General features: G+C 42.6%; 1 protein-coding gene across 1 annotated transcript in view; it reads left to right on the top strand.

Moving 5' to 3' along the window:
* PCSK2 (proprotein convertase subtilisin/kexin type 2) overlaps window positions 1-10,965 on the top strand; it is a 317,851-nt gene extending 306,886 nt beyond the window's left edge. Inside the window, exons 11-12 of the mRNA XM_006143648.3 lie at window positions 521-748; window positions 8,626-10,965. Of these exons, the coding sequence (XP_006143710.1) occupies window positions 521-748; window positions 8,626-9,112 (715 nt within the window). The 3' untranslated portion in view covers window positions 9,113-10,965. The remainder of the gene's footprint in view (window positions 1-520; window positions 749-8,625) is intronic.
* Window positions 10,966-22,832: the final 11,867 nt, after the last annotated feature.

Raw genomic sequence — 22,832 nt, 5'->3', positions numbered from 1 at the left:
CCCCCTGGGGGGTGATTTCTTGCTTTCTGTCTCTATATCTCTCTCTGTCTGTCTGGCAAGCACACGTGCCCTATAGCGAAGACCTCTCCAAAAATAAAAAGAAAGTCCTGTGGGTTTGGGAACATTCCTATGCTTGCAGGGGCACTATCTGCACAGAAAGAGAAAGCAAAAAAAAAAATAATAATTAATTATTTTACTTATTATTATTATTTAATTAAACCAAAGAGGCAAAGTGAGAAAGCAAGCCACCAGGTTCAGGACTCAAACCACTGTTGACCATGTGGGAGTCCGGCACCCTTAAGTACCATGCCAGTTCTGAAAGTAAGAAATTTTTATCTTAAATTGACATATGTAGTGTCTCTGAATCATTCGTGGACACCCTCCCTTGAATTGGAGGCTTGCAGATACTCCAGAATCTCACAAGAGGTCTATATCCCAGGTGCTATTAATCTCAGTCATTGTGCCTCTCCTCTCTCCCTGCCTCTCCTTGCTCTCATGCTCTCTGCTTTCCGGTATCCAGCCTGGCTCTGACCTGGCGGGACATGCAGCATCTGACTGTGCTCACCTCCAAGCGGAACCAGCTCCACGACGAGGTCCATCAGTGGCGGCGGAACGGGGTCGGCCTGGAGTTCAACCACCTCTTTGGCTACGGGGTTCTTGATGCAGGTGCCATGGTGAAGATGGCTAAAGACTGGAAAACCGTGCCCGAGAGATTCCACTGTGTGGGCGGCTCTGTGCAGGACCCTGAGTAAGTGGGAGCAGTGGGTCTTCTGATGCGTGTGGAAAAGGCCCCAGAGATGGCGCCAAGGCATTGGTGACAATAGCAGATTCACTCTCCATGTCAGGGGCATGTACTGGATTTGATTCAGGGACAACTGGTTTTCAAGCAGTTGTACAGCTCCAGGGGGAGGTTTTTACATAGAACACGATTGAATAACTCAGAACCCCTCCTTTTAGGTATGAGCCCTCGCTGTGTCAGTGGCTTATGCCATTATTAAGTGCACAATCACCCAGTGTAACCAGCACCCAGATCACTAAACGGAAAGCAACTAATATTTCAGAAGGGTCTCCCTGTGTCCCCTTCCAGCATCATCTCCCCAAGGATAACACTATCCTTATACTTCTAAGTTTATTTATTTATTTTTACTATGAGAAAGAGAAAAAGAAATGGAAAGCCCCCACAACAGGCTCCTGTTACCACGATCCACTCCCAGCCTTGGGCCTGCTCTGCATCTTGCACGTGTGCCCTGTGTATTCAGGGAGGGTGCTGGACCTGAACCATGGACCTCCCTGTGTGGGGTTGTCTCAAAGAGCATTACATTCTACTCCTGTGCCACCACAGGTTCTACTGCTCTTCCTTCTAATGCCGTGGATTATTTTGCTTATTCTATACTTAGTATAAATGGAATCATAGGCTGTATTCTTTGATACCAAGATTCTTTTGCTTAGACTTACATTTGTGAAATTTAGTGTATACCTCTAGTTTATTCTGATTGCTGAAAAGTGTTCCAGTATGTGAGTATAACACGATTTACTTGTTCACTCTACTTATGGGATGATATAAGGTCTTGATTTTATTCTGAGTGAGGAGGGTTACCGTTTGGAGGAATTGGAGCAAGGAGTTCCCCACATCAGCACATAAAGCATTGTATGGGGCCAGCCCCATGGCTTAACAGTGAAGGGAGTTGTATTCCACTTGGACAACTATGCAGTTTGAATCCTCTCCCCAGAAGCATGTTGAAAAATGTGAACACATGTGTGTACATACCCAAAATCTGAATAAGATGGAAAAATGATAGAGAAGGGATTGCAGTGCGACAATGCTTCATTTGAGGGGTGCTTTCTCTCTCTCCCTCTCTCTCTGACTCTCTGTCACTCTGATTAATGCACATGCCCTCTGGCCAAAAAAAAAAGGGGGGGGCTTCTAAAGTGAACCTATTACCTTTCCAACTTCCCTGTGATGACAAGAGGATTGGACAACAAGGATACATTTGTGTTTAATTGTTCTTTATCCTTAATGGTCCATCAGTAACATGGAGAAAGAAATTCTTATCATTATTTTGAGACACTCTTTAGAAATTGTGAAATGCACAAAACTTAAGTGTACTATGGGGGCTTCAAAAACTTCATTTATGTGGAATTAAAGTATGAGTTTATTTGGGTACAAAAAAAATTGAAATGCATGCAGAGTTTTTCATAATGTTCATTTTCCATGAACTTTCTGAAGACTGCTAATATTTGAGTCTTAATCAATGTATGTACCTAGGTGTCTACCACCCAATCAAGACATGGAACATCCCATCAACCCCGAAAGATTCCCTGTTAGTCTACACACACAGTGGACAAGCTTTGTTTTATTCTTCTTACCACAGATTAGCTTTACCAGCTCTTGAACTTTATCTAACTAGAATCACATGGTATGGAAGCCTTTGTGTGCAGTTTCTCTTACTCAGCATTAGCTTTGTAAGAGACATCCACATTATCTTGAGTAGTAATAAACAGCCCATTCACCCACATTGCTGCATAGTATGCCATTGCAAGAAGATACTTTTGTGGCTTAGGTCATTTAAATGATGACAAAATCCTTCTCCTAACCCTTTCCAACCACCCTCTTCCCTGCCATTATTTCTGTTGATCACAGAGTTTGACCAGAGTCCGACTCCTCTCAGAGTCTTCCTTCCTCTCCATTCCTCTTACAGAGTATCACTCTAATCAGCACCACATAGATAAGTAAGGCTTCAGCCCAAACCCTCTGATAATATAAAAACACAAAACTGCACACACTCCAAGCAGTGTTATAAGTGTCTTTTAATTAAAAAACAGCCACTCCACAGTTTCTAACAGTTTTCCCAAAACTAGTGTGTCTATACATCATTTCTATTCATCTTTGTATATAGACCTCTTGATCAGACAGACTTCACTGCAACCCAAACAAGTTGATTGACTTGATCAAGGCGGCAGAGGCTGTGAGTGTAAGTGAAGGAAGGAACCAACTTTCATGAGCGCCTACTATGGTTGTTTCCTTTACATACACATAGCTGCCTCGCCACCCCTTGCTGAAACTGTCCCTTACCCTCACACTGTCAGGGTGATGCATAATAACAGCATTAACAACCAGCTGGTCCCAAGCTGTATCTCAGGAAGAAGTGCCTACTATGTGCCTGATATATACTGGCCTTTTACATACACTGTATTTTATCCTTTTAAGCCCAGGAGGTATGGCCTATCATTATTACATTACAGGTGAGGAGGCTGAGATGCACATAATAAGAAATGTAGGATCAAGCTCACAAAGACCAGACCAAGGCTTGCAAGGCCCAGAGAAACTATACCCCAGGTTCTTTCATTACACAGCTTTGACCTGGATCAGCTCCTTCTATAACTCAGGCACTGCATTAAGCCCTACTGTAAACTCAGTAGTGTCACCACAGATGAAAAGAGGCTGGGAAATGTTAAAGACACACCCAGCTACTGAGCCACCAAACCAGGATTTGTGCCAACATACTCTGACTCCAGAACCTACTCTCATGGTGGGGTCTCAAGTATCTGTGATTGTATGCTAGAGGAAGTGAGAGAGACCTGGAGGGCTTTTCCCAATGAACACCCCCTTGAGACCTATGAAACATCCACCTAGTAGGTGGTCCTCTACCCCAAACTCCATATCTGCCATTCTGGAGGTGCTGTCACTCCTGGGGTCTATCTACAACGTCCTTTGGGAGTGACTGAACAAAGAGACTAGACTGGGAATTCCTGTCCAAGTGAACGATTTAAGGCCAAACTCTACTCACCATAACTAACTTTACCCAGAGTCCACATTAGATGGGCATTGGTGACTCTGCTTCCCTTGTTAGAGTTCATAATAATTTCTCGAGAAAGAAGGACTGAGAGACTTTCTGCACTGGTGAAAATGTTCTATAGCTGCAGTGTCCAGTGCAATAGCTTGTGACTATTGAGAGCTAAAAATAGGACAAGTGTGATTGAGGAACTAAAGGTTGCATTGGACTTAATTCAAATTAATTAACCCAAAATGTCACTCACAGGCAGTGGAATTGGAACAATATCTACATTTATTTTCACATCAGCTACAGTCACTAAAAGATAGCACCATTGCCATATTTAGGGAAACAGCTTAAAATACATTGGGGCTCTTAGTTGAGGTACATGTTGATATCTGACCTTGTTTTCTGAGAGTTCGCTGGACAAGCAAGACAGACTCTCCTAATCCTCCAGCATGCCTGTTTGTGAGAGAGGGTGGGAGAGAGAAAGAACAAAGAGAGGAAGACATTTGCTGAGATGAATAGTGATTTATCCTCTCATTTCTGAATATGCTACCATTCTGTCATGTTCCATATATATGTGGAATTTGGAGCTAGAGAGAACACTAGAAATACAGTTGTCCAAGTGCATCATTTAAGAGATTTGAGCTAGAGTATAATCATCTCAGCATTTCACAACTAGCTAGGAACTTTATCTAAAATCAGAAGCATTGTTTTCACTGAAAAGAAATTGAAACTCCATTTCATCACTAACTCAGCTGGGCCTCCCGAAGAACAGAGATCCTATCTGTCTTGTCTACTGGTATGGACAATGCCTAGAATAATTTTAGCCACTTACTAGACACATGATATTGAATGAATAATAGAGTGAAAATATATTGCCAGCATCACCTGGGCACAAGGTAAATGTCTAAATGGTAACAATACAACCAGCATCCCAGTCAGGCAGACGAGAAATAGGCCCTCACTGGCTGGAAGATCTGACTCTCCTCAGTGCCCTCTGGTCTCCTGGGCATCTCATAGCCAAACTTGTTCTCAAATGCAGGTGAGTTAGGTCTAGGACAGATCCACTTGTTGGATGGCTCAGGAGTTGGACAGGTAGGCTGGGAGGGCAACCCCAGGGCTTGCTGTACCACCGGGAGAGGAAGCCCTAATGACAGTGAAACCCTCTTCTCAGGCTAGAGAGTCAACAGCCTTGGCAACTACCACTTTCCACCGTGTTCAGGGCTGCACAGAAACAGTTTCTGAAGTGGAGTGAGTGGCAATTGTCAGGTTTGTGGGTTTCGTCAGCATTAATCTTCCCAGAGAAGGAGTCAATTTGAAAAGCAATTTTCTAAAGGGACTTTATCAAGGGAGTCGCTGAAGGGCGCTCAACTGAAATCAAAGGGAAAAATACGATAGGCTGTGATGAGCTGCAGCAGCCCTGCGAAATGAGCAGAGCAAGCCTGGATGCCCATCAGCTAGCACGAAGTATACTGCTCAGCAGCCCTTCCACGCACCCCAAGAGAACTGCTCCCTCGGCTCCCAGAGGGTGGCACAAAACATGTGACCTAACTTTAAATTTTAAGTGAATTCGGAAATAAATGTTAAAGTTTGGAACGGACACCAGAAGTAGCATAGGAGAGTGAGGAAAGTGCTCGGCCATGTACCAGCTGTGTGAGCGTAAGCCAGCACTTCTGAGCTGCCCTGTCTTCCTGCCGAGTTAATGCCCAGCTTCGTCTGTGGTCTGTGACGTGGGGATGAGAAAACCTTGCTGAGTGTTTTCCATGGCTGCCACAGCACACAGTCCAGGCACTGGAGAAAGAGTAGCTGTTGTTATCACTATTGCTATTATTGTTTTCTTTAAGAATTATTTTATTTAACTTCACATATTTAGTTTTATTTGACCAGAGAAGGACAGTTGGAGGGTGGAGGGGAGTAAGAAAGCAAGCTGCCAGGTCTTGGACTCGAACTGCAGTCGGCCATGTGGGAGTCCAGTGCCCTTAACCACCATGCCACCTGCCAGCCGCAACTATTGCTGTTATTCTAACAAATCAATGCTTTGTTTCTTTATCACGCAGCTGAGGATCACAGAATAAGCAGCATTCCACACTCCACAGGGCTCCCCGGGAACACCCACTTCTAGGCAAAGACAATTGGTCATTTGCTTGCAATATTATGCAATCAAATAAAGACACAGGCCAGCTCCAAGTCCCAAATTTGTCTTTCGTGAGACTTGAACACTCCGCTTTAGCACATCATCACTGTAATGTCAGAGAGGAGCTCCTAAACCTCCTGGTGGGGCTTCCTGCTCTGCAGTGACTAAGTTCTGGGACAAGGCCTGGCACTAATCACCTGTTATTATGTAAAGTATCTCCTGTTTTAACCTTCTTACAAATTGACTTTTCTGGATCACTTACCTTCTTTCTCTTTTAAAACAAAAATGAATTTATTCCTTTCTTTTTCCTTTTGTTTTCATTTTCTTAATTCATTTTTTTTACATTCGATCACTGTATCATGACAGCATACCAAATCAATTTGCCCATCCTGAATACACTGTACATTGGTTCAGTCAAAGAGATTACCATACATATTATCATCAATGGAAGCAATAGACAATCATTGTGGGAAAAATCAGAAAATACAAATGAGCAAAAATAGAAGTAAATAAGAACCACCAGGCAAATGCTATTCCTAGTCTTCCCCAGTGCCCTGATGCCTGCCCCAAACCCTGCCTTGTGAGAGGAGGAGAATGGGCTATTTCTCTATGAAGCTTGCCACCTCTGGATTTCACATCAGGCTTTCACTTTCACTTCCAAGCAATTAACATTCAGAGAAGAGTCTAATCAAAGGCCTCCCCTCTCAGCGGTGGACCCTGCTCTTATGCGTGTGGCCCCATAGGGTGGGGGAATTTTGCAAGTAGGTGTTTCCTCCATGGCACTAATTCATCCAGACACCCCAGGGGCTCTCGCTTGGCCTCTGACCCCTCACACACCCCAACTTCCAAGGAATCTAGGAAAATTTGTGATTCCTAACACCAATTTGTAAGTTAGCCCCCACTCCAACCTGACATTCAGCTTTCCAAAGTTCATGGTCAAACTCCAGTATTTCTCTCAGTCTTCCTCCATCTCTCCCTCACACTTTCTCCCACAAATATACAAGAGAACTTTTTAAAGTTCGTAGAAAATTTAATTCAAATACAAGCTTATTTTTGTGCAAAAAAAAAATTTCATAATATACATTTTCCATGAACTTTTTGAAGGCCTCCTTGTATTTTCAAGGAGATGATTGCCTTTATGAATGAGCTACAGGGGAAGTTGCAACAAGCCCACCGAGGTTTATAGCCTTGATTCCAAGAGCACTGAGTGAACATTGTCTTTTTGTAGATGTTCTCTGTAAGATACGTGTTTAAAAATATCCACCATTAGGGCCAGCAAGTGATGTGGTGGTTAAAGAGCTAGACTCCCACAGGGCCAACCACAATTTGAGTCCTGGATCCAACAACTTGAAAATCACACCGGGTACATGTGTGCGTATGCCCAAAATCCCAAGAGGAGAATGAGAAGAAGGGATTGCAGTGTGGCCAGACCCCTGGAGGGGGAAGGTTTCTCACTTTCCCTCTCTCTGTCTCTCTCTGATGAGTGCACACACCATATGGCGGGGGGGAATCACCATCTCATACTCCAAAATGGAAGGGAGGATATTAACATAAGCAATGGGTCAGGGAAGGACAGGAATCGTAAACCAGGTATTATGTGCCATGATTTCATATCTGGTCTTACTTAATCTCCCAAGAACCACCCACAATGACAGAGACTACCCAAGCTCGCATGATCAGTAAGCATAGAAGCAGAATTCTAATCCAAATAGGTTTATTTCCAAAGCCTTGAGTCTTTCCATTATATCATCAATTCTCGATGCGCTTTTCTTTACTATGTTTCTAATGCAAGAAACTTTGAACTTCTCAATTCCAAGGAGACCATCTCTAGGAAGGAGACCAGCTGTGAGAAGAGATAGCTTAGGGAATACTTAGTCTAACCTCCATGGGGCTCCAACTCCATGGCCAGAGACCCCCAAAGTCTTCTAAATTTTCTTGAGAACTGTTTTTCACTAAAAATAATGAACCCAATTTCAGCTCTTTTAAATGGTAGTAATAACAATCATATTAGCAATAGCCTTTGTTTATCATACTTAACACTTTCAACAAAAGGCATTGTATAAGCTCTTGCTTCATATGGGTTGTCCCAAAACTCAACTCTGAGACAGGACTTGGGTGCTGACAGATTTTTGAGAGATGATCTCACGAAACACAAGTGAGGAAGCAGAAATTTGAGAAGGGGAAGGGGGCGGGAAATTCAACAAAAATTGCAGTAACGAACAAGGAGTAACCAAGCTCAATCCTATTGGGGGCATGGCATTGTCCCACTGACGAATGGGAAATTAGGATATATCTATTCACCACCCCGAGCTAATCATTGGTCAAGAGTTATCCCTGAGAGGCTAAATCCCTGACACCTTCAGGTGGCCCTGCACACAGGCTAAGCAAGCTCCCACCATGATGAGAAGCAGGGGAGAAGCAGGGAAGGGCTAATACATGAGACACATCAGTTGGGATACACAGGACCCAACTGAAGAGCCTGAAGTAACTTAGGAGATATGGGGGGAGATTTAATAACATCTTCTACATTTCCCTTCCACATGGAAGTTTCGGAATATAAGTAACTTGCCCAGGTTCACATAGTTGGTGTTTATCTGATTAACCCTAAGACTCTGCTCTTGCTGCTCCCTGAACCTGCAAGAGGGATTTAGAACACATAATTCTCCCCCACCACCTGTCCCTTACCATATCTCCTCATCGCTTTGCCCTTAGGAAAATACCATCCACTGGCAAGCTGGTGCTGACCCTCACCACTGATGCATGCGAGGGGAAAGAAAATTTCGTCCGCTACCTGGAGCATGTCCAAGCTGTCATCACGGTCAATGCCACCAGGAGAGGAGACCTGAACATCAATATGACTTCCCCTATGGGCACCAAGTCCATTTTGCTGAGCCGGCGGCCAAGGGATGATGACTCCAAAGTGGGCTTTGACAAGTGGCCTTTCATGACCACCCATACTTGGGGAGAAGATGCCCGAGGAACCTGGACCCTAGAGCTAGGGTTTGTGGGCAGTGCACCCCAGAAGGGGGTGCTGAAGGAGTGGACCCTGATGCTACATGGAACACAGAGTGCCCCTTACATTGACCAGGTCGTGAGGGATTACCAGTCCAAGTTGGCCATGTCCAAGAAGGAGGAGCTGGAGGAAGAACTGGACGAAGCTGTGGAGAGAAGCCTGAAAAGCATCCTAAGCAAGAACTAGAGTTGCACATTCACTCCACCACCTCCCTCTCTCCCCCGTCTCTGCCTCTGTCCTCACTTCACGTTTCCAGCAGGCACCTAGCAATTACTGTCGCCCACACAAGTGATTCCGTCTTCTTGATCTGAAGCTTTGCTCACTGTCAATGATTATTTTCATGATGATAGAAGCAATCTTTTTATTCTATGCCCCAAATATAATGTTTTAACCAACATGTATGTCCTACGTGTGACCCCACATTCTTTATTTCTGTCATTCAAACTAGTGAGATCCCACCAACCAAACTGGGACAACTTTCCCCTCAATGTGTTTCTATCTGAGATGAAAAAAGGATGCATTTGAAAAGCACCATGCAGTGACTCCAGGAATGTCTCTCCAGGATCTCAACTGAGAAGCTGGTCATCACCCAAGAAAATCAATGCTGATGCCAAAGGGTGAACTCAGCACCGCTTAAAGTACAAGAGATACTGTCACTGCTTTGGGGAAAGATGTTTGAATTTAGCAAGAGTTGTCAGGGGCTTAGATTAAAGTGACATAATTTGGAAGATGGCAATAGAGAGCCCTAGTTACTGAATGGGAAAAAGGAGTTTCAAAATATGAGCATCGGAAATTTTACCTCCAACACCGCCACGACTCTAATTCACCCTACTCAGCGAGTGTGATGAGTACAGTATAAACCTAAGTAGCTTGGCCGTTTTTTCACCAGCTGCTGCTCTGAGTGAAGGTCAAACGTGCTAGTGCAACCCAAATTTCTCTGTTTGTATAGTGTTCATCCCAGTATTAATTTTCTGGGGTTACTCACATAGCTATCCAAAAAGAAAAATAATAATAATAAGACAACTTTGGTACCGTGTTTGATGAAGAAGAGTTTACTAGTTTTTGAACCAGAAATGTTCCTTTTCCTAAATCACACTGAGGTTTCTTCATCTAAGATAAGTGAGTATTTTATCTGATGTGAGGTGAGTAGTTCTTCGATAACTTTACACAGATAGGCTTAAGCTTTGGTTTCCAAAGGATATAGTTGGAGAGAAATATCTCCCTCCCCCATGTTCATTGATGAGTTGGGGAAACGCCTTTGTTCTGGAAGAGGCATGTGAGGGATGAAGGAGTGTATTTGAAGATATGAGTGGTCCTCTTCCCATGGGCCACCCTCTTCACGGAGCCTCTTCTGCCAAGGAAGGGACATGCCAGCGTTGGAAGGGAGAAGACCTGTATTAGGAAGCACATAGTTACCATCTTGGCAGCTCCGTAATCCATAAGGACACTTACCATGCACCATGACGGTTATAGCTGTCAACCCCAAAAAGACACCATTTCATTACCAAATAGACATGACTTTTTGTCACTTTGTTTTCCTACCCAAGGTTTGGCTTCTCATCCCCAAACTCAACCATTCCCAAGAAACAATTTGTTCTTAACCACTCCTGGCTCTACTCACCCTTTCCGTGGGAGCACATAGCTTATCCTGGAGTTCTTTTGCTTAAAGCCAGCAACACAAGAACGCCAGGTTCCATTCCCTGGAGGTGGCAACTTAGAGGGAGAAGTCTGGAAACTCCATTTTCTTTCTCTTCTCTCCCATATTGGCATGACTTTCTGTCTTCTTTAACATATTGTGACCTTCTCTATATCATGCTTTAAAGTGTAATAATATAATTTTGTAAAAGAAATTTATTACTTGTTGCAAAGATCTTTTTAATCCAGTTTAGATTTAAAGAAAAAAATAAATGGAAATCATTGAAAATTCATTTCACATTAATGGTCTGAAAATAAACCAAAGGATATTATGTGTGCATGTGTGTATAAGTGCACACAGAGATATATATATACATATGTAGACTATATATACATGTGTGTATATATACATATATACACACACTTGTATAGATGTATATACACACATATACCTAAAATGTGTGTATGTGTATTTATTGAAGACACACGCACCATGTTCATCTCCAAAAGAATATTCAGAGAATATCAAGATGATTCTGGCTGATGAAAAAAGCCAGTGGAAATTCAGGTGAAAATGCTCATCAATTCCCATTTTGTCACCTCTGTAATTTTGCAGCTCTCTGTATAAACAATGAATGTCTCTTATATAGCAGCAAAAATATAAAATAGCTATCCATATTTTCACAGTGGTGTTATAATTTATGAAATTAGAGAGTCACTTATTGGCTTCTTAATAGAAATGGCAAGTTTTGATATGAGTATACAGTATATAAAAATATATATAGTGCCATATATAAATATTTGGTCTCTATTTCATTTTTTGCATCAGTATTAACACTAGAATATGTCTAGCTAGTGATGTTTTTATGATATCCCTTATCCTAATGCAAGAGACAGTTATTTATAGTCATTTATTTTAAAAATGAAAATAAGCAAATAATGATTAATCAGGTTAACATTGTTACTCCCTGTGACAAAATTTTATAAGTAAATTTAAAAAGATATGTTGTAAATTAGGAGGCTTAACAATAAAACATTATCTTCCAGAAATTATGTGGGATGTGCTATATTATACATGAAAACACTTCTATCCATAATAAAAAGTTAGGAGCAGATAATAAAAAGTCATCAAAGAGATCTAAAAATCCTACTTTAGTAAATATACATGAAAACATAATGAGCATATAAATCATACATGAATTATGATGTAAAGCAACATGTTTTGAATTCAGGTTCCATACATTAGTGGGATGTTGTAACATACATTAATTTAAGAAGTTGGGGTCAACAGGTGGCATGGAGGTTAAGGCACCTAGATTCCACATGGCTGACTGCACAGCCTAGACCCTGAGATGTGAAGAACATACCAGGCATGTGTGCGTGCATGCCCAAAATTCCAAGAGGAGAATGGAGGAGAAGGGATTGCGGCATGGCCATCCTTCCTGGGGGGAGCTTTCTCATTTTCTCTCTCTTTCTCTGGCAGGCACATGTGCTCTATAGCAAAACAAAGAAACAAAAATCAATTTAGGAAATCAATGCCGGCATTTTTAAGTAGAATAAAATAGGATAGAGGATAATAGAATAGATCATGAATATTAAGGATAAGCATTGTTTCCTGAAATACTTATTCTGTGTGTGTGTGTGTGTGTGTGTGTGTGTCTGAGTGCGTGTACTAGCTCACAATGTAAAACACATTTCTTATTGTGAGCTATGTTGTTAAAAATCTTTTTTTTACTTTAAATTTATTTACTTTACATTCATTCACTGACCATCATTGCAGCATACAAAATGTGATTTTCCATCCAGAATGCACTGTATATTGATTTAATCATATATGTTATCATCAACAAATAATTTTCCCTTTTATGTTTCTCATTTTTTTTTAATTTTTCTTTTTTTGTTTTTTTGTTTTTTTGTTTTTTTTGACTATCTATTTTTCACCATCTGCCTTTTCCTACCCTCCTCCCACACAGGCTCTGGTTGTTTTCCATTTTGTTTTTCCCTCACATTTTATTGATTCACAAAATATCTTAATTAATCTAAATACTTTCAATAGCAAGTTCAGTTGATATATACACATCTGTGAACACATGTCTGACTTTAGGCATAAAACTCCATAAGTAGAATGATTATACCATAAAAGAGCACCTAGCTGAGGCTATATAGCTTACTGCGGTCTTTAAATAGATGTTTTTAATTTATATTTTTTAATTTCAAGAAAAGTAGTTTTAGCTTTAATAAACCAAAATCAAAAAATGCTAAGAGAAATTTGCTTAAGACTTAAAACAAAGAAACAGGTTAGGATTCTGTTCATATAGAAGGTACATGAACCTATCCACAGCTTGAGAGAAGACAAAAATACTTAAATCTGGAAAACAAAGCATAGAAAAAAATTAGTAATGTTTCAGTCAAAAGTCATAAAATTCTATTTCACCAGTTCAGTCTCATGTAATTACTCTCTCTTCTGTTGTGGTCCAATCTTTCCATTTAAATTCTGAAAGATAACATTCAACTTAGGACTTGTCCCTACCGTTAAATTGGCCATTTTCTTGGTTGTTTTTGAACTCTTATTTCTGCGTGTCTGTATTTAGTTTTCCTGGTATAGCACTCCATTCAGAACTCCTTGGAGAGCTGGTCTGGTGTTGGTAAATTCTTTCAGGTTTTATCTGAGAATGTCCTTATCTTTTCTTCCCATATGAAGGATAATCTTGCCAGGTACAGTATTCTTGGTTGTAATTGTTTTTCACTTAACACTTTTAATATATTTTCCTATTATTTACTTATTCAAACTGTTTCCGATAAGAGGGCTGCTGTTAACCTGATGGGATATCTTTTATAAGTAACTTGATGTTTCTCTTGAATTAGTATCTTGTCTTTGTCTGTGGTTTTGGACAATCTAGCTCTAATGTGTTTTGGAGAAGGTCTTCTTAAGTTGATTCTAGTTGGGGTTCTTTGTATTACTTGGGTCTGGATCTTTGAATGCCTCTCTAGGTTTGATAAGTTTTCTTCCAGGATTTCATGGAATAGATTATCAATGCCCTTAGTCTCTGGGATACCAATTATTTGGATGTTTGGACATTTAATGGTATCTAGTATTTCTCATATGTTAGTCTCATTTTGGGGGCTATTTTCTCAGTCTTTGTGGTAAATTTTTCTAGAGCAGAGATTCTGTCTTCTATATCTGAGATTCTATCTTCTGCATGATCTAATATGCTTTTAATACTTTCAAGGGAGGTTTTGATTTCCTGATTACAGCCTTCATCTCTAACAGTTTCATTTGAGTCTTTTTTATGGTGTGTATTTCCTCTTTCAGATAGTGGAAGAACTTCCTCACCTCCTGGAATTCATTGTCTCTTTTGTCCTGCATCTTCTGGAATTTATTGTATCTCTTCTGTTGCATCTCTGTTAGCTTTGTCAGTATGAATATTCCATATTCTTTATCTGATATTTCCATGAGTTCCATTGTACTGTCTGTGGATAAAGAAGAATTGTTCTTTTCCCTTAGTTATTTTCTTGATTTCTCATATTGTGCCTCTGCTATGATTTCTGGTCATCTGATAGGTTATACGTTTCTTATTTATTGTATCTCTTCTGTTGCATCTCTGTTAGCTTTGTCAGTATGAATATTCCATATTCTTTATCTGATATTTCCATGAGTTCCATTGTACTGTCTGTGGATAAAGAAGAATTGTTCTTTTCCCTTAGTTATTTTCTTGATTTCTCATATTGTGCCTCTGCTATGATTTCTGGTCATCTGATAGGTTATACGTTTCTTCCTAATTTCTTAAAGTTCAATCTGAGCATCCAGAGGCATGCAGGAAAAGGTGATCTGCAGTCTCTGCAGTTCTGTTTTTTTTCCCACTCTCTAGATTGGGATCCGCAGGGTGAAGTCTCAGCAGAAAATCTTCAGTAGTCTTAGTCCCAGAAAGGAATAGTTCACAGCTCAAATGCAGGTGTCTTCACCAGAAATCTTTCAGAAACCTTATTCTAGAATATATTAGCCAGGCTAGACTAAGTTATACTGCATTAACAAACAGCTTGAAAATCTCAGCACTTGAACACAATAAAGGTTTACTTATCATTTACACAAATTCCAGTGAAGGTTTAGTTGACTCCTCAAGGCCACAGACCAACATGCATTGACTCAAGGATTCAGGCTGCTTCAGACTTACAGTTTATATCATAACACAAGGCTGCTACAATCAATCACAGAAGAGAACCCAGGGCTAGCAGGTGGCATGGTGGTTAAGGTGCTGGACTCTCACATGACTGACCATGGTTTAAGTCCTAGACCCAACGGCTTGAAAGTCACAACAAATAAAAAGATAAATAAGAAAATAAATAGGGTTTTTTAAAGGAAAACGTGTGTGTGTGTGTGTGTATATATATATATATATATTGTGTGTGTGTGTGTGTGTGTGTGTATTTAATTTTTTAAAAAGAAGAGAACCCATGGAGAACTCTCATCTACTCTTCCTACGTTCAGCCTGAAGGGAGATGCACATGCCCTTTTCAGTAATTGCCCAACAGCTTTTACTAGTCAATGAAGCTGCCTAAATGCAGAGCAACTGGGAAATGTAGGGCCACTAATGGAACATTTGGTGAGCATTTAAATCTCTGCCATAGAGAGTGCTTGGTATTCCCCTAAAACATATTCTTTCTTTTTTTTAAGTTTATTTATGTCCTTCATGAGCGAGAGAGAGAGAGACAACACCCCTTCAACACCTTATTGGGGTCTAACAGCAGCTTCAGCCAGCCCCACATCATGGGCATGCTTGTACTCAGCATACTCAGGGAAGTCTCTGGATGCAAACGTGGATTCTTCCCTTATAGGTTACACTTGCAAAATACCGCGTTTTACTCCTCTGACACCATCATACTCCAAAACATGTTCTTTTTCTCCTTTTTGTTCAGAGAGATTTTTGCTATAGGGTGTGTGCGTTCATCAGAGAGACAGAGAGAGACAGAAAAACAGAAAGCAAGAAATCATCTCCCAGGGAAGATGGCCACACTGCAATCCCTTCTTCTTCATTCTCTTCTCGGGATCTTGGGCACTCACGCACATGCGCCCAGTGTGTTTAGGCTTCCAAGTCCGGGACTCAAACTGCAGTCGACTACGTGGGAGTCCAGTGATGTAACAATTATGTCATCTGCTATTCCCCCAAAACATATTCTTAAGCACCAATTTGCCTGGCAATTTTCTTCACAGAGGGCATTGTGGGTGTTATTACAGACCAGCTGTACCCCTACCCCATGTGATCACACATTATGCTAGGAAAAAAAATCTTACTAGGCAGTAATAAAATATTAATATACTTTGTCTATAATAGTTCATTACTAAAAACAATTTTTAATTTTGTCCTTTGATATAACACTTATCAAACTCAATTACTAAAAATCTTAAGAGAGCTAATGACTAAAGATGGATATTGAAGGGCCTAACATCCAAAGTTCAGCCTTGTGATAGGGAGACACCTCTTTTCAGTAAAGTTCCAAGATCGATTTCCAGCTTATCTGTGGCGGCTTAAGCTGCTAAGACATAGCCATTCTGATGCTGAAGCCACAGGGGAGGCCTGAGTTTGTTTCCTGGCCCACCCTGAACAGGTCTGGCAGAATAGCACAAGCCTATGGTCCTAGCTGAGTAGAAGGCTGCAGGAGAACTCAAAAATCAATTTTGCTCTCTTTCGCCCTCTTATAAATAAATACTTTTTTAAAAATATTAATTTCTAAATAATTAAGTGTTATAAAAATTGATAAAATTTGGGGAACTGGCAGGTGGTGTGGTGATTGGAGCACTGGATTCACACATAGCCAACTGTGGTTCAAGTCCTGGACCTTGAGGCTTGCTTTCTCACTCTCCCTCTCCTTGTGTGTGTGTGGGAGGGGGCAGTATCTCTCTCTGATAAAAATGAAGAAGAAGAAGAAAAATAATAATAATAAAATAAATAATTCTAAAAAAAATTGATAAAATTCTAATAGCATTACTATACTATGTCATAGTTACTATACTTACAAATTAATAAGAGTGGTTTCATGTGATCAATACATTCCTTGGTTGGGGTGATTTTATAGTACAAAACCTTCAGGGCACATAGCCAAGTACTTTACATGCAGAGAGAGAAATGTTGAATTATGGGAACTGGTGACCTTATAGCCAGATTACAGTTTTAGATACAGAGCCTAATTTGAGAGGAATAACATTTCAAAGGCTTTGGCTGTGACAGCAGACTTCTCATCCCTGTCTCAACTTCCAGGCCTCCTGCTGGGACAATTTGAAAATGTTCTACTCAGTCTCCTAAACGGTCCCCAATAGGATGGAGCCCCAGTTGCCCAACGTGGAGGCCTGTTTGTTACTGCATCTGGAATTGTCCCTTCCCTGTTTTATGCTCCCCACCCTCACCCATTGGGAGACAGAAAGCAGTACAGAGACTTCTGACAATTTAATATAAAGCAACAGAAACTGAGTGCAATTAATTCTTATTTGACTAACTCAAAAGACAAAAGAGAATGCAATATCACATGGGCCAAGGAGCCTAATATGTGTGGGATGCGGGGCTCACACAGAGCAGCTGTGACACGGTCAAGGTGAAGGCCGTGCACTCTGGCCTGGGAGGCTGAGGCCCTCCAGCCCTCTGAGGAAGCACCCTCTACCCATCTTGCCTGTGGCCCCAGGAGGTGGAGGCCAGCACATAGGCTCTGAGAAATGGTGAGGTCTGCTTGGGCAGAGCAAAGCCAGAGGAAGCTCTGATGGAAGCCCATGGAGGCTCCAATGTCATAGTTGGCATCTGACCTGGGTATAGAGACACAGTGGGGCAAACCAAAGGAACCAGCTGGTCCCCCTCTGAGGTTTCCCTCAGGATAGACAGCACTCTGGCACATGACCCCAGGCAGTTTTATCTGGTGACCTTAGACCTGAACGGTCTCAACCTATTCTCACAATGAGCAGGTAAGAAGCCAGCTGGCTGAAGTGGGGCTCGTGGAATGTGTGTGCCTGGTGGGCTGTTTTGCTCTTGGAATTTCAGGAAGCGACCAGCTACCACCCTAAGAGGAGAGGCTGGAATTGATACAACTTGGAAGCCTGGAGGGGAGCCACAGGACTGAGACCAAGACCAGGCCAGTGTGGGCATCTCTGTGGACAGTGTAATGAAGCTGGGCCTGCACGGGCTTGTAACATTCCACACTGGCCTCAGCTGTGGCTGCAGGCAGAGCTGGCACTGCCAGGGTACAGATGGCCTCAGTCATTTGGGCAGGTGTAGCAGGATACCCAGGACTGGGCACCTCGCTGACAACAGCAGTGAACTACTCGCACTGCTGGAGGCTGGGTGGTCTAAGATCAAGGCACCACAGACTCTGTGAGGGCCCTCCTCCTGTTCATAGGATGGCACCTTCATCTTCTAATCCCACATGTAGGATGAGGCAAGAAGGTCTCTAGCTTTTCTGGGTTTCTTTTTTTTATTTTCTTTTTTATTTCATTTTCTTTTATACATTCAGTAACATTATTTAGCTTACAAAGTGAATATTCCAACATGTTAACATTTCTCCTTAGTCAGCTGATAAACTATAAAATTATGTTCAACAAATAATATACCACATTTTTTTTTGTCCCATTAATGCTTTACCTCTCTATTTTTCTTCTAAATGTCCTTCCTCAGACTCTACTCTTTCACACACACTATATCTGATATTCATATCCATTTACTGTGTTGCTATATCCTTTAGTCAATCCGTTTCTGTCATAGAGTGTGAACACTCGGTATATATTAAGTGGGGACATACAATGTCTCTCCTTCATTGCCTGGCTTGCTTCACTCAGCAGTAAAACTTTCGAAGAATGACCACATGATAGGCACATGGAACTTTTTTTCTCATATATACTTTTTTTTTTTTCAGATCTATTGATTTATTTCCCCAGCAAAAGAGAGCACACACCTAGGACCTGAGGGACAGTGAGCTATCCCGGTAGGGCAGAGCCTGAGGAAGCCCTGGTAGATGTCCATTCAGGTCCCAAGGTGCCATTTATGTCATGAACAACAAAGAAAGAGTACCCGCCAATGGGGCCTTGACACCATGATGCACCCCCGCCCTCAGCCAGCCCTGGACCATGGGCACATGCACTCCTGGCATACTCAGGTCTCTGGACTTGAACTGGCAACCTTCTTATGTGGGACTGCCTTACAGAGTGTTGCATTTTACCACTGCACCACCATCTGGCCCCTTGGGACCTCTTTTATAAAGGCAAGAATTCCATTCATAAGGTCTTAGCCCCTGTGACCCAGTCAGCTCCCAAAGTCCCTACCTCATTAGAGCTTCACCTTGGGGTGAGGATTTCAACTATGAATTTGGAGGGATAAACATTCAGACCTCAGCAAGAGCTCTACTGAGGTGACTGAGACAGGGACAGAAGGCAACCAAAAGGGAGGCAACCCTCCTCCAGCCTTTCAGTCTTCCCAAGCTCGCCCTTGCCAGAGCCTTCCAGGGAGCAGAAATGAGGTGGCAGAATCCTACCCCAGCATCACAGAGTAAAGAAGGGGCAGGCTAGGGACAAGAGAAAGCAGCTCACAAACTCACTCTGAGTGTCCTGTGACTGTTGTTCTCACAAACCACCTGCACCCAAGACCCTGCTTAGAGCCTGCTTTGGGGGCCTCCAGCGTAATTCAAACCTCTGTAAGGTCTCTGTTGAACTCAGCCTTATCAATGAGCAGTTGTGTTGGGACTCTTCACAGCTGCAAGCCACAAAAGCCAGCTTTAATAAAAACAAATAACAGTATGTCAAAACCATGTGGAACAGCTCTCGGGTCAAAAGGGAAGCCTGAAGACCCTGCCTAAACCAGCCTAGAAAAAGGACAAGAGAATGAAGCAAGTCTGAGGACCTAGGAATACAGCCAGAACCAGCGGTGACCTCGGCAGAGCACGCCCTTCAGGGAGCAAGTGTTACTATCGGCAGGATTGGTTTCACAGGACTCAGATTTCACATGGCAATGAGAGGGAACCTGACTGGTCTAGGTTGGGTCCCTTGCTCACTCTGAGGTCAGAGGAAGACAGAAAGCTGGCAGCCTGACCGGGACAACGTCCAGTGTAGAAGGAGCCTTGTGCAAAATCAGGAGTGTAGCCTGAGGAATGAGAGTGCTTCTGGGCAGGCGAGGGCAGCAGCTGTCCTAGTTGGGTCTTCCCAGTGACACTGAGACAGAGTGGAGGGCAAGTCATTTATAGGGGAGTGGGAACATGAGACAGGAAGAGAAGGGACCAATAGAGAGCACACTGGTGACTGGATTTCTTCATGGTTGTCTGGGACAAACCCAGAGGAGGAGCGAGAGAGCCGGGGTATTTACCCACAGGTCCTGTCCACCCTTGTTTGAGGGCTGCTTCTGGGAGTGTGAGCTCCCCAGGACCCTCAATCTGCCTAGCGTGTGGACCCAGCATGCTCCTAAGGCCACTGGAAACCTAAGGCAGAGTTGCATGTGCTTACAGTGAGAAGCCTCAGAGTATAAACATGAACCAGAACAGATCCGAGCGACTCGATTGTGGGCACCAACTTGACTGTTTGGGACGCAGGGGCTGCAATATTGCTTCCTTATGGAAGAAGCAGCGTTGGGAGGGTCTAGTTCCTATGCTAGACTTGTAGGCTACGTCAGGAAAGAGACAGAGAGCCTATCATCAATGCTCTTTGGAGGCATGCTCTGAGCTCCGTGTTTACTGATGTGGAACGCTTTGGAGGCCGGATAGTGCACAGTGGTGATGCAATGCCCTGCAAGGCTGACCCACATGGGAGGGTTCTCAGTGTGCTTCCAGAGACCTCCCTGAATACCCCAGGCATGCACATGCTCGTGATCAGGGCAGCAGGAGCTGGATGGAGGTGTACTGAGCTGGAAGACTGCCAAAGATATCTGTCTCTCTCTCAAAAAGAAACTTTAAAAAAATATAAACACTTGAGGCCAGCAGGTGGTGTGGTAGTCAAGGGCTCTGGAATCCCACATGGCCGACCGTGGTTTGAGTCCTGGACCTGGTGGCTTGCTTTTTCACTTTCCTTCCCCCTCTCTCGCAATCTTTCTGGTTAAATTAAGAAATAATAATAATAAATAGTTAAATAAAGTAATTCTTTTTTAAAAAATGAAGAAATGCTTTTTATAACATGAACAGTTTGTGCTTGCTTTCAGAGACCTTGAGGAAAGAAAAACCCAGAATCTAAACTGATTCTATAGATCCCTAGAAGAAAGCAAGACCGAGCTGGGGCAGATTCCTAGAACCTTCAAGAGGACACAGAGCCCAGTCAGGCCCCAAAGTAGCCACTGCATCAAGCCCCACATTTCACATCATGGGCCCAGCCTTCAGACTGAGGTGAGCCTGACAGATAATAGTGCTTACCTGCCCCCTACCTGGGCCTCACCTCCTTCCATTGTCCACCTTCCCCTTTGAATATGGCAAGCCCATTCCTGCCCCCAGGGCCTTTGCACTTGCTGCAAATGTTCTCCCAACAGACCTGCACAGAATGCCTCATTCTGTCATTCAGATCACATGTCACCTCCTCCATGAAGTCTCCCGATGACCATCTAATCTAAAGTAGACCTCTCCCCCGCCCTCCCCTCATCACTGTGGCATGTCACCCTCTTGGACTTCTGTCCCAGTCCTGTCTCTATGTAATCTCCTCTTGTTTCGCTGTCTGCTTGTTCATGTTTCCTTCCTTTTCCACTAGAACGTCTCGTCTCTATGCAAGGCCAGGTCTGACTTCTCCACTCTCCCCCGTGCCATCACCACGCCTGGCACAGAACAGACTCCCAATCCATTATGCCTGACTCTATTTCCAAAATGATACCCCTGCCCTTTAAAAGAATTTTAACTGAAATCAGAGTCCAAAAAGTAAAAAAGACTTAAAGGACAAAAGAAAATGTGGGCTGCGGCTGTGCACATGGAACGTAGCATTACGTGGGCGTCAAGCACGTCCAAGCTCCAGCTAAGGCGTTCCCTCCTGCTCTCTTAAGCTTTTTTATTTTCCCTTAAGGTTTTTGCCATAAGGCACGTGCACTCACAGGAGAGAGACAGTGAGAGGGGAAGTGTGAAATCCCACCCTGGGGGATAGTCATGCCACGATCCCTTCTCCTCCACTCTTCTCCTGGGAATTTTGGCATGCAGCCCCGTGCACCCAGTGTGATTTCTCAAGCCACCAGGTCTGGAACTCAAACTGTGGTTGGCCATGTGGGAGTCCACCACCTTTAACCACTAGACCACCTGCTGGTCTTTTCGCACTTAAGGTTTTAAGTAATAAATATTTCAATATTGCAGTGGAGTGGGTCCTCCATTCATCTTTCAGAAAGAAACACAAAAGCCTATTTCTTTCTTAAAAGCCAAAACTTCAGATGAATTCAAAATGAGATTGTTTTAAAGCTCTAAATAGGAAGGGAGACCCTATTCAGTATTCTGTTATTCATAACAAAGAAATATACACTAGAATGTAATTAGTGACTATGAATTTTCTCTAATGTACAGTTGTCTTGGCATGCCAGGTGCTTTTTTTTTAGGCCAATGCAATAATCCATTTAAACACATTCACTTGGTATCCTTAATGTATTGTGGAGCAATGGGGAAGAAATTTTTTGTTGTTGTTTGGTTTTTAGTTTCTTTTCTTCCTTTTTTTTTTTTTTGGAGAGGTTTTTGCTATAGGGCATGTGCACTCCCCAGAAAGAGAGAGACAGAGAGAAAGAAGCGAGAAATCACCCCCCAGGGGGGATGGCCATGCCACAATCCCTTCTCCTCCGTTCTCCTCTCGGGATCTTGGGCACGTACACACATGCGCCTGGCGTGAGTTTAAGCCAACCGGTCTGCGATTTGAACCGCAGTTAACTACATGGGAGTCCAGCGATGTAGCTATTATGCCATCTGCTGGTCCCTGTTTTGTTTTTGTGTGTTTGTTTGTTTGTTTGTTAAAGGGCATGAGTACTTGCTGGAAGGAGAAAGGGAGCAAGCACCTCTTGGGGGAGGGAGAACGGCCATTCTCCTCTTGGGATTTTGAGCACGCACACACACATGCCCACACAGTGTGTTTTTCAAGCCACCAGGTCTGGGACTTGATCTGTACAGTCAGCCATGTGGGACCAAGCTGCCTTAACCACCATGCCACCAAATGGCCCAGGACAGAGTGATTTTTTCCACTGGTATGAGTAAAAACTTACTTTTTGACGATTAGTAGAAATATTGATGTATTTGAGCAACATAAACTTTTTGTAAAACTCTGGTTTAGAATCATTTCTATTTCTTGGCATCTGGCACAGTAAGTACG

This window comes from Tupaia chinensis, unplaced genomic scaffold (genome assembly GCF_000334495.1).
Source record: "Tupaia chinensis unplaced genomic scaffold, TupChi_1.0 Scaffold000101_1, whole genome shotgun sequence".
Taxonomy (NCBI): Eukaryota; Metazoa; Chordata; class Mammalia; order Scandentia; family Tupaiidae; genus Tupaia; species Tupaia belangeri.
The sequence above is the reverse complement of the archived record's forward strand: the minus strand, read 5'-3'. Positions and strand labels throughout refer to the sequence as shown.